General features: G+C 39.3%; 1 protein-coding gene across 1 annotated transcript; it reads right to left on the bottom strand.

The window, feature by feature from the left end:
• Nucleotides 1–3,809: 3,809 nt before the first annotated feature.
• LOC141491168 (group IID secretory phospholipase A2-like) lies at nt 3,810–10,994 on the bottom strand. Its single transcript, XM_074191816.1, has 4 exons — nt 10,843–10,994; nt 6,935–7,082; nt 5,433–5,536; nt 3,810–3,952 (listed from the first exon to the last, which is right to left on the bottom strand). Exons 1-4 carry the CDS (start codon nt 10,880–10,882, stop codon nt 3,810–3,812), a joined length of 435 nt encoding a protein of 144 aa, XP_074047917.1. The 5' UTR covers nt 10,883–10,994.
• Nucleotides 10,995–16,898: the final 5,904 nt, after the last annotated feature.

Here is a 16,898-nt window from a genome sequence, read left to right as displayed (position 1 = left end):
GATGTTTGTCTTTTGTTCTTGAAGAAGACCATGATATCAGGGAGGTGATGCCATGACAAACAAATAAATTGGATTTGAGTGAGGGGCTGCTGTGCTAAGTCTCTGCAACCATCTGGGTCCAGTGGCCAGATATGAATCGGGATGACTGGAGATGGCTCTAGATATAAGGTAGAGTTAAGTGACTTGTCCAGGGCCACACAGCTGTCTGAGGCTGATTTTGAACTCAGGTCCTTCTGACTCTAGGACTAGTGTTCTATCCACTAATTGCCCTTTCAAAAGAGGGTATAAATTCAGGGAAACCCCTTAGGTTGAGGTCTCTCTTTAATAATAATGAATAATAATGAAGATCTCATTGAAGGGCTTCATGCAGCCATGGTATCAGGGAGCTGCTGCCATGGCAAGCACATGGATTGAATTTGAGTGAGGGGAGTACTATGCAAAGTCACCAGCCCCACTTCCTCCTTCCCAGGCCATTTGGGTTCAATGGCCAGATATAAATCAGGACAATTGATGGGATGTGAGAGTATCAAGGTTAAGTGACTTGACCAAGGTTACACAGCTAGTAAATATCTGAGATCCTATGAGCATGTATAAGATAAAATGGGTAATGTAGTATAAATAACAGCCACCAGAAGGGTTAGCTTCTGTCAACTACCTCCTGTGTGACCTTGGGCAATCAGATAAAGTCCCTGGGATTCAGGTTTTTCCATCTATAAAATGAGGGGCTCAAGAAGAGGATTCCTTCTAATTCTAAATCAAAGACCTCTTCCCATTTGGACATTATGGAGGGATATTCAGTATTCATGGATGGGGCAATTTAATATAGTAAAAATATTGAATTAATTCACAGTTAATTTTATTTACAATTAATTCATTTACAGCACTTTACTTTTGAATTTTTATTAATATCTTTTATTTTTATAAAAAAATTTTTCTAATATTTACCTTCTGCCTTTCTGCTGCCTTATATTTATCTTTTTAAACAAATAATTTTTAAGATGAAAAAAATTAGTTCAGTAAAACTAATTATTTTATCACTTCCAGATCCATAGGCCCCATCTCAGCATAGAAAAGATACTCTTTTTTTTCCCTCAATGAATATAATGTGGAAAAACAAATGGGCAATAATATCAGGGGAAACTTTTGAAGAGGGGAGGTGGAAAAGCATTTAATGAATGCTTACTATGTCCTAGGTATTGTACAAATTGGAGTCCTACAACAATCTTGGGAGATAGGAGCTACTATTATTCTTATTTTAGAGTAGTGGAAACTGAGACCCACAGAAGGGAAGTGATTTGTCCATAGTTACACAGCTGAAGAAGGATCTCAGGATGGATTTGAGCTTGACTTCCTGGTCATCCACTATGCCACTTAGCTGACAGTGAACTGGCCTCCAAAACTTGAAAACATAGTGAAGAGGTCTCCTTAGAGTTATCTGACCCTGAATAACAACAACAAAGTAATAATGGCAAAGCAAACTCTCAGTGCAAGGGCCTCAAATTCCCACAAATGTCTAGGTTGTGCTGAATGAACTGCAATGGGAGACAAGAGACCATCCTTTTACTCTCATCACTGGCCAGAATCTAGGTCCTGTCCATTCTGGAAGGCCCTGAAGCCAACTGGACTTTCTGAAGGTCCTGATGGCTATGAGAGGGAGGGTCTCTGTGAATTTTTTGCAAGGCTTCCTCTGATCCTAGATTGAGGAATTATCTGATCAGGTGGCAGTGGGCCCAATAATCCCTTTTTTATATTGTCCAACACTCTCATCACCAATCTCATCCACTTCTCTTAGAACTCTACCAATCTTGTAAATAGTTATCTGGCATTGATTTAGACAATTGCCATGGATGTTGGACAGGGAAATGATCCATTTCTTTTTTTTTTTATATTTTTTTTTTTGCAAGTCAATGGAGTTAAGTGGCTTGCCCAAGGCTGCACAGTTAGGTAATTATTAAGTATCTGAGGCTGGATTTGAACTCAGGTACTCAGTGCTCTATCCACTGTGCCACCTAGTCACCCCTGAAATGACCCATTTCTTGTCCAGGTCTTTTAATCAGTCAGAAGTTAACCTCAGAGCTTTACAGGCCAGAATAGTTGGGTAGAAATCTTATGTAGATTCAGCAAATTGATTACAATTCATCTACAAGTATTCCAAAAAGCCCTAATGATATGTCAGGTCAATAGTACTGGTGATAAAGAGATAAAGCAAAAACCACTTTTAACCTTCAAGGAGCTCACATTCTAAAGAGGAAGATGATGTATCTATAGATAGGCAAATTCAAGATACATGTGGGAGTAAGTAGAAAATAACTTTAGAGGGTAAGGCTTTTGAAACTGGAGAGGAGCAGGAGAATTTGGGAAAAGACTTTTTGAGCAGGACCTGAGTTTTGGAGGAAACCAAGGAAATGACAATGAGTTAGCTTGGTGAATAGAATCTTAGGCCTAGAGTTAGGAAGAGCTGAGTTCAAATCAGACACCTATTAGTTGTGAGACCCTGGGCAATTCACTTCCACCCTCTTTAGTTTCTTCATCTGTAAAATGAGCTGGAGAAGGAAATGGCAAACCATTCCAGTATTTTTGCCAGGAAAACCCCAAATGGGGTTACAAGGAGTCCGACATGTCTACAAAACAACTCAACAACAACACCAAAATGAGAGACTGAGAGGCCAAAGTCTAGAAAAATAAAGTGGTAACTATATGAGTAGAGAGAAGGAGAATGATTGGGAGCAAGAAAAACTTATTGCATTTATTATTATATTACATTTTATTATTTCATTTATTATGATATTATTTATTCTTGTTCCAAGAACTTTGATAAAACTTAGGGATACAAATATAAAAGCAAAGAGATTCCTGACCAAAAGGAGTTTATAATCTAGGGGGAAACATCTCACAAAAGCAATGTTGGCTTGCAAAGGGCACTTTGATCTGGAAATTGCAGGAACTTAGAATGGAGTCATAAGGCAGTAGTTTGGCATAGTAGGAACTAAGGTAGGGGTGGCTAGGTGGGGCAGTGGATAGAGCACCGCCCCTGGAGTCAAGAGTACCTGAGTTCAAATGTGGTTTCAGACACTAAATAATTACCTAGTTGTGTGGCCTTGGGCAAACCACTTAGCACTATTGTCTTGCAAAAAAAATTAAAAAAAAAGGAACTAAGGTAGAGAAAATTCTATTATGGTTCATGTTTACAGAACTAGAGAGAGTCAAGGATAAGGTTGTGGAGGATGTTGTAGACAAACAAAATTGAAATGATTTTTCTGGGAAAGTCAATCAGGAGAGGGTGATCCCAGAGTGGACCATCTCCAGAAGATCATCTCAAGATATTGGGTATTGTGGGGGAGGTAGCCTAATAGGAGGGAGTGAAGGGGAAAACATCATTCATGTAGAAAACACCAATCTTTGGCAACTGCTTTGTATAATGGTGATGAACAGAAATGAATGCTCTTGGGATAGTGATGGGTTAGTCGGGGTTGTGACTGGAGGGAAAATGTGGTATAGTAAAAAGAGCACACAGAATGTCAGAGTTGGGATAGGCCTTAGAACACAGGATGTCAGAGTTAAGAAAACACCTTGGAAGACAGAATGTCAGAACTAGAAGGGACCTTCTAGAATACCCAGAACACCATGAAGTCTAAAGAATTTGCTATAGAGACTTTAGTCTGCTTTGAAGAATGACTTCTCAGAACCAGTAGAGAGGCTCTGGATTTTTATTTTGCTTTTCTTTTTTTTTTTTAAATCAAATGCTTCATAGCAGAGTTAGAGTCCCATTCTGGACTGTTTTCCCACCACAGATACACAAGTGCCTCATTCTAGCACTCCGGGTTCTCGTCTTTACAGTGGGCTTTCCAAAAGAAACGGTAACTCTTATTGTAGCTCTCTAGGTTTCTTCGCAAGCAGAGGGCAAATTCCTTGTCACACTGGCAAATCTTCTTCTCACAATAGCTGCCCCCACCTGGTAGGAAGCCAGAGACAATGGAAACTTGGGATAGACTTTGCCTGCACTTTATTATTCTTCACTTCCCCATCTGCCTAACCACCCATCAACAACACCAAAAGTCACAACACCAAATAAACTGTTGTTTTCTGATCCTAGTCTTGGGTCCTGCTGCCTCTGGGAATTCCTTCAGGAATTGAAGAAAATACCTCGGTGAGCTTCTAAGAGTTAAAGATAACCAGGATTGGAGTGGCCTGTCTTTTAAGGTGGTGACTAACCCATTATCAGTCACAGTCAAACAGAGTCAAATGTCTGGGATTTCCATGGTCCCCCAAAATCAAAGTTCTATTTTCATATTTTGAGGAAGTATTGTTGTTGAGTTATTTCTGTAGTTTCTAACTTTTCATGACATCATTTTGGAATTTTCTTGGCAAAGACACTGGAGTGCTATGCCATGTCCTTCTCAGTCTCAGTTTACAGAGGAAATTGGAGCATCAAAGTTAAATGACTTACCCAGGGTGACTCATCTAGAAAAGTATCTGAGGCCAGATTTGAACTCAAGAAGAGGAGTCTTCCTGACCACAGACAATGTGCTTTATGTTCTATGACATCTCCTTAAGGTTCATTTGGGAAAATATCACCATTTAAGAGCAAGGTAACAGTCTCAAGGTTTAGATGGAGGGTTGTATGATCCCAGACAAGTCATTCAACTTCCCTGACCCTCAGTTTCCTCGTGTGTAAAATGAGGTCCTACTAAATTACTTCTGTGATTCTTTCAAGTTCTAAGTCTATGTACTCATATAGTAAATATACTACAAGGTCTGGTCAGAAAGACCTGGGTCAAATTCCATCTCATACTTATTAGGTGGATTATCATGGGCAAGTCATTGATTTTTTTAATCTTAAGACTCCCCATCTATAGTTACAACTATCTTTTAGGTTCAAATAGGATAGTTTGATAAATGCCTTATAATTCTTAAAGTGCTAATAGACAAACTAGCTCTCATTATTATTGCGATCTTAGAGGTATCTTAGGTAGGCTTGGGAGCAATCATGACTCTGCAGAGGATGGTGGGGGCACATTAACTATAGGAAAATTGCCTAGCTTGATTTTCCCAAGGTAGGAAGAGAAGAGTATATCTGCCTACCCTCTCCCCATCATCTCCAGCTAGGAAGAAGGGAGAGGTTGCTCCTAGAGCCCAGGAATGACATTTGATAATGTAAAGAATGAGGTTCTAAGGGACATTAGAGACCATCTAAGTTCTCTTAGAGACCTCCTTATTTTACATATGAGGAAGGGGAGACCCACAGAAAGGAGGTGGTTTACTCAGTGTGACAGAGCTAAGATTCCAGTCCTTCTGGATCTGTTTCTTCTCCTACCAAATGAGAAAGATTGGATTATATGATCCTCCAAATTTCTTGCTTTTAGTTTGTGACTAGATCCTTGATGTAACATTTAACATCTCTGGATTAGGGAAGCCTTGGCCCAGAAACTCACAATTAATGGCCCCGTCGATATAGTTGTAGTTGTACCTGTCCAAAAGGGCATGGCATCTTTGCTGCTTTAGGTGTTTGTAGCAACAGTCATGAAGCTTGCAGCACCTAGGCAAAGAGAGCGTATAGGAAACGAGTCATGAAGCAAAGCAACACTCAGTCCATTGGTTTTCTCTAGTTTTCCTTCAATTCTTAGCCTTGCCACTGCCCACTAAACTTTGGGAGAAGCAAGGAACACCTTCATCCCTTATCCCTAGTAACAGAATTAGATTTAATCCTCATGAGGGAAAGGAAATGTGTATACCAATGTGAAGCTAATGCTTTACCCTATACATGTAATTTATATACGTGTGTGTGTGTATGTATATATGGCTCTATATATCAGATATATCGATATATATCAGAGAATAATGAAATCACAGAATGTAACAGAATATTACTTGGCAAGAAGAATGTCAGAACCAGTAAGGTCCTTAGAACATTGCTTGCTTGCTTAGAAGAGACTCTAGAAGAGGGAATATTAGAGCAGTATAAAGGAGTAAAGAAGGACTTTTTTTAAACCTCATAATGCGAAATTAGGAAGGTAGGAAACAGTCTCTTAATCAACTCAGATTAGAGACTTTGACTACTGCATATTAGCCTTTGGTACCAATTTATAAGTTCAGGAGAGAGGGTTCCATGTAGGCACTGTCTCCTCTTTTGGCCATGGACCTTGACTGAGTTGCAAGCATCAGACTAGTTAAGGTTGGAGAGGCTCATCACTAGTAGGAAGTTCAGAAGGTGATGAATTCCCATTGAACTATGAACTCTATAAAGGGAGGGACTATCTTTTTGTCTTTCTTTGCATTTAATGGTATGTACTTATTAACTGAATTCTTTCGCCATAAAATTCCCTGAATTAAAGTTGAATTGGGCTGGTTGAGGATTATAGGAGTACTGGATCCTATAGAAATTTTTCTCCCTTGATGACTCTAAGATGAGATGGGTGAATTCTATAGATCAGTCTGGAACTATGTCCAAAAGTCTACAAAACTGTGCAGATCCTTTGGCTAACAATACCTCTATTAGGTCTATATCCTAAAAGAGATGAAAAACAAAAAATAAAAGGACCTATATGAACAAGGATATTTACAGCAGTTCTTTGCTGATGGCAAGGCATTGGAAATTGAGGGGATGCCCATCAAATTGAAGAATGACTGAGCAAATTGTGATATGTAATTATGATGGAATGCTCTTCTGCTATAAGAAATGAACAGGATTCTCTCAGAAAAACTTGGAAAGACTACTTGAGCTGATACAAAATAAAATGTACTATATACAAAGTAACATAATATTGTAAGACAATCAGCTATGAATGACTTGATTTTTCTCATCAATACAATAACTCAACTTATGATGAATACAATCCATCCCCAAAGAAAGACCTGTTGGTTTTCAAAATACAGATTGAAGCATTAAAAAAAAAAAAAAGATGAGATGGGTGAGGAGAGCAGAAAGTCCTGTTACCAGTCAGTTGCGTCTTTGGGTTGACCTTTGCCCCCTGGTCCACAGTGGCACCCATAGTTCAGATAGCAGAAGATAGGACTTTTTCCTGTTGCTTGTTTTATCATTTTATTCAGTTCCATCAGGCTCCCCTGACTTGGGACCAGACCTCCTGGAAGAGATGTATTATGAAAATCAATCATAGGAATGGAAAACATTTAACTTGGGGAAAAGAAGGATGGGAGATGAGGCATGAGAGATGTTTTTTTAGATAAAGGGTCATTGTGAAGAAAAGGAACAAGACTTCGGTTATTTGGCCCCAGAGGGCAGAATGACAAGCAGCAAAAATTGTAAAGAGAAAATGTAGGCTTAATGTTAGGGAAAAATTTCCTAATTTTTCCATCTAGCCAAAATGAGAATGAACTGCCTTGGAAAATAGGATTTTCTCTCACTAGGCATCTTTAAGTAGAAGCAAAATAACCACTTGGGATTTGGTGGATTTTTTTTTATTAATTAATGTTTTCCAATTAAGAAATATATTTTGGGGACAGCTAGGTGGGGCAGTGGATAGAGCACCAGTCCTGGAGTCAGGAGGACCTGAGTTCAAATCCTGCCTCAGACACTTAATAATTACCTAGTTGTGTAACCTTGGGCAAGTCACTTAACCCCATTGCCTTGCATAAATAAATAAATACATACATGCATACATGAATAAATAAATAAGAAATATATTTTTCATTGCCTCTACCTACCCTATTGCAGGGGCAAAAAAGAAAGAAAAAACAAAATCCTTGCAACACATGGGCATAATTATGCAAAACAAATGACTATGTTGGCCATTTCTAAAAATGTTATACTATTAATCAGCATGTTTGTAGCACTTTAGTCCTTTACTTCTATTATTTCGTTTGCTCCTTACAATCATTCTGAGAGGTGGGTGCTATTATTATCCTCGTATATAAATGAGGAAACTGAGGCAAAAATTTACCTAGGGTCACATAGCTATCTATGGTGTCTGAATTGGATTTGAACTTTTGTCTTCTTGATTTGAAGTCCATTACACTACTTAGCTGCTTGTGTCTCCTTCTGCATTTTGAGGCCATCACCAATCTTTCAGGAAATGGGTAGCATCAACCATACCAAAACTAGCCTCTAACCTATGAATGGCTGGAGCCAAACAGAGTAGGCTAGAGACAGGAAAGTCAGGGATCAAACAGAAGTTTAATTAATATCAGGGTAAGGAAAATGGTTTGCAAGCAAAGGACACATGTGCCAGAGCCTTGTCCCTAATGAGAAGGACTTGTGTAGGGAGATCTCAGCATTTATATTTATGGCTTCTCAGTGAGCTGTAGCCTTGTCAATGAGGGGTCACAGTAATACTGTGACAAGTTTGATTCATAGCAGGACTTCACGCTTGTTCAAGCTCAGAGTCCACCTGGTGTTGGTGAGAAACAATTCTGGGACTTTGGTGTGGCTGTGGTCATCCAGAGGGTGAGGTCATCCAGAGCACAAAAGATTGTTGCTATCATTGTCTTAGCTCTGAGAGACAGGGTATATATCTTAACAGCAGAATGCTGTGATTCTCATCCAGGAACAGTCTGGATGGTACTAGATGCTACCAGATGGCCATGGAGATTTCCTAGCTCTGGGGTTCTAGAACTAAATAAATGACTAATTTTTTTTAAAGATCTTAAAATGAACTGCTGGGGTAGTCAAGTGGGGCAGGGGATAGAGTGCTGGAATCTGGAGTCAGGAAAACTCATCTTCCTAAGTTCAGATCTGGCCTCGCATACTCACTAGTTGGGCAAGTCATCCTGGGCAAGCCACTTGATCTTGTTTGCCTCAGTTTCCTCATCTGTAAAATATACTTGAGAAGGAAATGGCAAACCAATCCAGCATCTTTGCCAAGAAAACCTCAAATAAGGTCATGAAGAGTTGGACATGATTGAAAAGCAACAACAACAAAATGAGAGAATGAGAGGCAATATGGGGCAATAGCTAAAACTCCAACTTTGAAGTTAGGAAGACCTGAGTTCAAGTATCCCTTCTAACACTTTCTGGTTGTTTGATGCCAGGCAAGTCCTGAATCTCAAGACAAAGTTGTAGAGCAAAGAGAGAGCTACAAATGGTACCTGGGAGTCCCATGTAGCAATAAAACTGTAAATCCGGTCCCTGTCCCTATTGCTGGGCTAAAATGTATATGCTAGGTAACTTTGACATAAAAAAGTTCAAATCAAATCTTCACTAAGGGGTAGCTAGGTGGTACAGTGGGTAGAGCACCGGCCCTGGAGTCAGAAGTACCTGAGTTCAAATCCAGCCTCAGACATTTAATAATTACCTAGTTGTGTGGCCTTGGGCAAGCCACTTAATCCCATTGCCTTGCCAAAAAAAAAATCTTCACTAAATACCTACTATGTGAAAAACACAGGACTTGAATTCTAGGAAAACTACCAAGTTTTGCTAAACTCTTTCCTGCCCATGAGGAGCTAATAGTCTAGTAGAAAGTTATGAAGTCTACAAAATGATCACACTATACACCAGCATGTGATAATTGCTTTAAAGATGTTAATTCCCCACCCCAACCAAGTGCTACTTGAGAGAAGAAGGTCTTTCCAGACTGGAGTAATAAGGGAAGTCCTACTCTTCTTAGGACAGCATTTGAATTGGACTTTAAAGGCTGATTAAGAATTTTTTTTAAAGTGAGGCCTAAATGAAAAATAAGAATAACTACTTAACTGAAAATATTAAGTCATTTCCCAAGATGCAACAACATGAGTGCTGTATCCCTAGGCTGCTCAGCTTCCCAAACTGAGCTCTGGTATCTGGAAAAGTGAAGGTCACTCATAGAAAAAGGGAGGAAGTGTTAGTGGCTCTGGAAACATTGCAGGTTTGAATCTCCTTACCTTATGGCCACATGGGTTCTCTGATCACACATATTTTCTGCATATGTCCCCTCCCTTATTGAGGGTGTGGTAATCTTTGATAGAGGGGACTCCCATTTGTATGGTTGAATTTTTCTTAAACCTTATTTTGTGATGCTTTGGATTTTTTTTCTTACTTTGAACTAACATTCCTCAAAAAACAATAAATGCCTACTATGTGTGATAATCCCTGTGGATAAAAAAAAGAGGTAAAGGACAATCATTGTCCTCAAGGAACTCAAATCTTACGGAAGAGACGACAAACAAATATATTCAAACTATATACAGGATAAATTGGAAATAATTAATCGAGAGAAGGCACTGAGATTGAGAGGTCTGAGAAGGTTCCTTGGGATTTTGGTTGGAATTTAAAGGTAGCTAAGGAAATCAGGAGGAAGAGATAAAGGGGGGAAGAATTCCAGGGATGGAGAGATAGGCAATCAGAAAATTCCAGTAGCCAAGAGACAAGAGATGGAGTGTCCTATTTGTGGGAAAGACAGGAAGCCAGTGTCTCAGGATTGAAGAGTGAATGTTGGGAAGTAAGGCATAATAATACTGGAAAGGTAGGAGGGAGCTAGGTGGTGAAGGTCTTTGAGTGCAAAAGAATTTTATATTTGATCCTAGAGGTGGTAGGGAGCTACCAGAGTTTATTGAATAGAGGAAGGACAGGATGGAATTTGCATTTTAGGAAAATCACTTTAGGTGCTAATGGAGGTTGGAATGGAGTAGGGACAGACTTGAAGAAGTCAGACCCCCTCTCTGCCTCAAGCTGACTTTTGCAATAATTCAGATGTGAGAGGTAGTATCAGAGAAGAAAAGGGGGGCTTATTCAAGTGCTATTGCACAGATAAAATATACCAAGTAATGGTAGCTACTATTCTGTATCTGTGGAAGAGGTGGCAGCTCTGGTTGGTCCTTTCCTCTTAGAATAAGATTTGGGAAGGCAGTTGAGGAGGAGGAAACTGGAACTGTTATCTTAGGGCCAGATTCCTTCTTATAGGATTTACTCACCGGAGGTAATGAGAACAACCCAGAATAATACCAGCTGCATGGTCCAAGACAGTCTTAGTGAGGTCAGTCTGGGCTGTCTCCAAGATGTTTGGCTGAGCTGTTATGGACTATAAGGTCAAGGAACACCTGGTTCAATTGTCCTGTGACTTTATCCAGATAGGGGACTAGAAAAAGCCAAAGGAAAAAACTAGGTTATGAGGGTTTGGCCCAGATCAGAAGACAGAGGCTTCTCTACTAACTGTGAGACCTTGGGTGGATCACTTAATTGATACCCAACTCAGTTTCCTCAACCTCCATTTAAAAAAAGGCAACTTAGTTTGGAAATGATTTCCTACCTGGCATGTCTACTCTGGGAAATCTCTAACTTCTCCATTATGCTTTCTCCCAAGTTTGTGAATCCCTTTTCTCTCTTCCCCTTTCTACACCTCCTTCCCTCCAGTTTTCAACTTCTTTTTGTGTGTATTGTCTTTCCTCATTAGATTGTAGGCTTCTTGAATATGGGTACTCTTCCTTCCCTCCTTCCTTTCCCCTGCCCTCCCTCCCTCCCTCCCTTCCTTTCTTCCTTCCTTCCTTCCTTCCTTCCTTCCTTCCTTCCTTCCTTCCTTCCTTCCTTCCTTCCTTCCTTCCTTCCTTCCTTTTTATTCATGCCTTAAAGCTTGTAGAACACTTTGTAGAATTATCTCTTTGAATCCTTACAACATCCCTATGAGGTAAGTGTCATTTCCACCCCTTCTTTATAGTTATGGAAAACTGGGGCTGATAAGAAATGATTTTGCCTAGAGACACACAGCCTGATTTGGGCTTATGGAATACAAACCCAGACAATTTCCTATATCATCCTGAGGGCTTGAGAAGCCTGGGGGAGGGCATCTGGCACAGTGGAAATAACATTGGATTTTTAAGTCAGAGAACTTGGATGTCAATGCCTTTTCTTCTTACTCATGTGATCTTGAGCAGGTCCCTTCCTCTTCCTGGGTCTCAATTTCCTTGTCCATTGAAGAAGCAGGGTAAAATAATAAGAAGGTCTGGCATCTGAGGACTTCAAATAACCTGTGTAATTTTAGGCAAGTCATTGCCTTCTCTTAACCTCAGTTTATTTATCTGTAAAGTGAAGGGATTAGATAGTATGCCCTCTCTGGTTTCTTTAGGCTCTAAGCATATGAAAGAATTGGCTTAAATGATCTCTAAGCACCCCCTAATTTTAAAATCTTATGATCCTAAAAACTGCATGAATAGGGAAGTGGAAAGGGATTGTGTGAGAAGCTGCAAATAGAGAAAAATTGTTTAGAGATCCCAGGACTGTCTTGAATAAATGGAGAATAGGGGAATGAGTGATAGAAAGATAAGAGATTTAAAGGCTAGGAGATGGATAGATGGAGGGAAGGAGGAAAGGAAGAGGGTTTCAAAGATTCAGGACTCTGGGATAAGAGAGAGATAAAGAAGTGTTGTTTGGAGGACCAAAGATATTGTTCTGTTCCCCAGGCCTTTGAGATATAAATATAAACCCCTCATTCTGTTCCTTATGGTCCTTCACAATAGGTTGTGCCTACTTTTCTATCTTTCTCTTCCCCTGCATCTCCTAAGAACTTGTATTTTCAACCTTTTTAGGGGTACCCCTCTTGTCAGTCTGGTGAAGCCTAGAGTATTGCTTTTAAATGCAAATATTAAAATACAGTGAATTACAAAGAAAACCAATTGTATGGAAGTACAGTTAACAAATTCTATTTTTTTTTTGGCAAGGCAATGGGGTTAAGTGACTTGTCTAAGGTTACATAGCTAGGTAATTATTAAGTATCTGAGGCAGCATTTGAACTCAGGTCTTCCTCACTCCAGGGGCAGTGCTCCATTCACTGCACCATATAGCTGCCCCATAAAATTCTTTTTAAAGACAAGTCCTTTCTGTGTGACCTTAACCCCATTCCCTCCAAAAAACCAAAACCAACCAACCAAAGGAAGAGCTTGCACCTAAGGTAAGGAACCACCCATCTTCAAGTTGCATCTCTAGCTAACTCCAAGGCTTAATTTAGCTGATGTTTCTTATGTAAAACATTTCCTCATGTCCCTTTCTCCTCAGTGTTCCCTTTCTCCTTCTTCAAGTTACCTTATATTTACCAAGATGATTGTATATTGTATCATTCCCTCAGTAGAATGTGACCTGTTTAAGGGAATTTTCATCTTTGTATTCCTATTGAGGTCTAGCAATTGCCAACTGAAGTGTTGAATTGAACCCTGAGCTCCCTCTGAACAAATACAAAGCTCTCAGCCCCTTCCAGTCCATATCCCATCCACATCCCATTCACTCTGATCTCTGAGGAGTACTGATGACCCTTTTGTACCAATGGAACTACTAAGGACAAAGAAGAGTGGCTTTCCCCATCATTAGGACTGCTATCAGGGAAATAGAATGAACCTGTTAATGAGTGATTCTTCTCTCTGCTTTTCCCCCATGGTGCAGAGCAGGCCAGAGAATAGAATTTTCTCACCTTCAAGATTCTCCTTCCTCAGATGTTGTGAATGGAGGCTGATGGCCCACAGCTCTACAAATTTCTCCAAACAGTGACCAGCTCCCTTTATATTCACTGTTCCACCCTTCCCTCTCCCAGACCCTTAATCCTGCCCTGGGTCTTTCTTGGCAACTAAGAAGGCTTGCTCTTTCCCTTTCTCTGGAAGACTTTTTAATGAGCAAGAGTAGCTGTATTCCAAAAAATGAGAAATATGAGGGAATTTCCAAATTCCTCTGACATTAAGAGTGTTCTGAGCAGAAACAGAATTGGTCTATGGCCCAGGCTCACAACAGAGAGTCATGGTAAGAAAAGGAAAGAACAAGAATGTGAGAGCTAAGATGACAGTAGGGTTGGAGATGGGGTGCTGAAGATTAGAACTGGTGGAATTTTAAAATAGCAAATATTGGAGTGGGGAGGGACCTTAGAAGACACGTCAGAGGTGTGAAGGCCTTTCAGACACAGAATATCAGAACTTGGATGGACCTTAGAACACAGAATGTCAGAGTTTGGAGGGCTCTTAAAGCATAGAATGTTGGAGCTGGGAGGGTCCTTAGAACACTGAATGTCAGAGTTTGACAGGACCTTAGAACATTGAATTTTAGAACTGAAAGGACATTGTCAGGTGGAAGGTTGAAGAGGGAAGGACTTTGGAAGATCTTTTGTTTTTGTATCACCTTCATTTCTGAATGTATCCCTCTGTTTCCCTTACCCAGTGAGCCATACTTTATAAGAAAGCTGAAAATGTTGCTGGGGGTGGGGGAAGGTGGGGGATTCAGCAAATTCAACCAGAATATCAATTGTACCTGAAAATTTTTGTAAATACATAGTCCCACATCTCTTTTGAAGAGTGGATAGAGGTGTCCTGTGAGAAAGAATTGAGTGTTTTATTTTCCACAAAACTGAGAGAAGATATTGCAAAAGCCAGGGTGCCTGATCTCTGTGTAAGACAAAAGATGCAAGTCTATTTACAGGAAGGGGAAAATTAGATAGAAGGGAAGGTGATTAAAGAAATAACTTTGACCAACAGGTGAACTGAATGAAGCTCTCTCATCAGACATCAAGTTGCCTAAGTGGGGGGGAGGTCAAAAACTAGCTTCAACTAGTCAGAAGTTGACCTAGGGTCTGTGTCCTTGTCCTTTGTGCCTGCTCAAGGAAGTTCATGCATATTAGTGTTCACTCCCCTGTGTTCATTAGTATAAAGACCAGGGTGGGGGAACCATATAGAGGTGAATGTATCCATTAGATTGTGACCTGGCCAATGTTTGGCAGAAAGGAAAGGAACAAGCCTTTCAAACTGCATATAAAACTGGATATGGTTGTAATTCAGGGCCTTCTTTCATTAGGAGAGAAGGTCCTTCTTTGCAAAGAAGAGTTAATAGAAGTCTTTTAATCACTCTGGACTAAATATTTATAATTACCAATCCTAACTGGGTTCTTCTTAGGGCCAAGCTTGTTCATTATCAATTTAAGTTTTTATGCTACTGCTGTTGTTTTTTTTTTTTAACATTATGTTGCTGATATCATTTTTATATGTTGGTTTCCCAATTCTTCCTTTATTTTGCCCCAGGTATATATCTTACTAGTCTTCTTTGAATTCTTCACAGTCTTCGTTTGTATGTAGAAATTTTCCTTTGTTATTCAATATCACAATTTCTTTAGCTATCCATTCAATTCAGAGAAATCTGCTTAGTTTCCAGTTCTTCATAACGGGGATTTTGTCATTTTGGCATATATGGGGATCTTTCTTTTTTGCCATTGTTCTTCTTGATGTATATACCAGCTGAGGGAATCTGAATCAAAAAGGATGGATATTTTTGTTAAATTTTTGGTGCAATAATAACATTTATATATTTTTAAAGAAAACTTTAATGTTTCCAAAGAACTCTCTCTATATATATGTGTGTGTGTGTGTGTGTATGTGAATACATACATATATATATGTGTGTATATATATATATATATATATATATATTCTAAATTGTTTTCCAGAAACTAACCACTTAATTTATTAAAGGAGCTACAGTAGCCCAAGAAGGGAAATGATTTTCTTGAAGTCAAACAGTTGTTTGGAAGTGTTAGGACTGGGATTAGGAGCCTTTTTAAAAAAATTCCAAATTTAAGAAGTGGCTAGGTGGCATAGTGGATAAAGCACAGGCCCTGGAGTCAGGAGTACCTGGATTCAAATCCATTCTCAGACACTTAATAATTACCTAGCTGTGTGGCCTTGGGCAAGCCACTTAACCCTGTTTGCCTTGCAAAAACCTAAAAAAAAAATTCCAAACTCAGCACTTTTCCTTCCACATTTTACAAAATTTTCCAGAATTCTGTTCCACTGGGAAAGAAACCACTTTCACCATCTCTGTAAAGAGTTTCCAAGTTTTCTTTAGCTTTGAATTTGATACAGCTATGCCCCTCACACACACATACTGTACTCCTGAAGTCATTTCTACTTCCCCTTCAAATTCTTCTTAACTTGCCAGCTAAATCTCTTCCAAGTCAAGACAGCTTTATAGGTAGGGGTGAAGGTGGTGGAAGTGATGATGATGACCAGGGTTCAACCTTTTTATCCCCCTCTTCCTGATATTGGCAACCCTGATATCTTTAAAAAATAAAAATATATCATGCCTGAAAGTTGACAAATTTCTGGAAGTTCCCTGTGAATCCTTGGGAACTGTTCCAGAGTACCAAGCCTCAACCACCACTCTAAAAAAACACCTTTTTTTATGCTTGTGAAGCATATTGGAGGCTCTGAAGAAGGGGTTGAGACGTGGTTCCATGAGTTGGTAGATCAATGGCCTCAGACAAATCACCTAAGCTCTCTCAGTTTTAGTTTAGTTTTCTGCAAAATGGGGAAACATTTATTATTTTGTTTTAAGTCTATTGTATACACAACACTGCTGAACCCTGAGAGAGACACAAAGTTTAGATAGAAAGCAAAACATTAGAATCTAAGTCAAGTATACATGCATCAATAGGGATGAGACTATAAGAAAGATATAAAACAAAGTGCTATATGAGGAAAAGGTTGTTATACTAGGATAATCAGAAAAACTTCCTGGAGGAGGTGGCATTTGAACTGGGTTTTATGGGATAAGCAGAAATTTGACAGGTCAAGAGAGGGATGGGAGAACATTCCAGGCAAAGGAAAATAACCAAAAAGCTAATGTGAGAGTGCAGGTTTTTTAATGTCAAAAAAATAGTATAGTTTGGGATCTAGACTGTGTGAAAAAGAATATAAGACTTAAAAGAGCCAAATTTGGAGTCAAAAAGGTTTGATCATATAGTCCTTCAGCACCTCCCAGAAAGTTCTTTATTTAAAAAAAGAATTATTTTTTGTTTTCATTTCCAAAATCTTTCTCACCTTCCACCCCTCCCCACCCAATGAGAAGGCAAGAAATATTGTATTATGCATATGAAGTCATATCACATTTGCTATGTTGCAAAAAAAAATTCCCAAACCAAGAAAAGCAGAGAAAGTTTAAAAAAAAACTGCTTCCAGAAATCTGTGCTCAGAACTCAACTCTTCTTCTGGAGATAGATAGTATTTTCCAT

The sequence above is a fragment of the Macrotis lagotis genome, chromosome 1 (genome assembly GCF_037893015.1).
Source record: "Macrotis lagotis isolate mMagLag1 chromosome 1, bilby.v1.9.chrom.fasta, whole genome shotgun sequence".
In the NCBI taxonomy this organism is placed as follows: domain Eukaryota; kingdom Metazoa; phylum Chordata; class Mammalia; order Peramelemorphia; family Peramelidae; genus Macrotis; species Macrotis lagotis.
The sequence above is the reverse complement of the archived record's forward strand: the minus strand, read 5'-3'. Positions and strand labels throughout refer to the sequence as shown.

Excerpts from the sequence above, each read along its gene's own strand:
- LOC141491168 (XM_074191816.1), bottom strand. The coding sequence starts at position 10,882 with ATGCAGCTGGTATTATTCTGGGTTGTTCTCATTACCTCCG. Across the intron at positions 7,083-10,842 it reads GGTTGTTCTCATTACCTCCG|GAGGTCTGGTCCCAAGTCAG; the intron begins GTGAGTAAATCC and ends CATCTCTTCCAG. Across the intron at positions 3,953-5,432 it reads TATCGACGGGGCCATTAATT|GTGGGGGCAGCTATTGTGAG; the intron begins GTGAGTTTCTGG and ends GCTTCCTACCAG.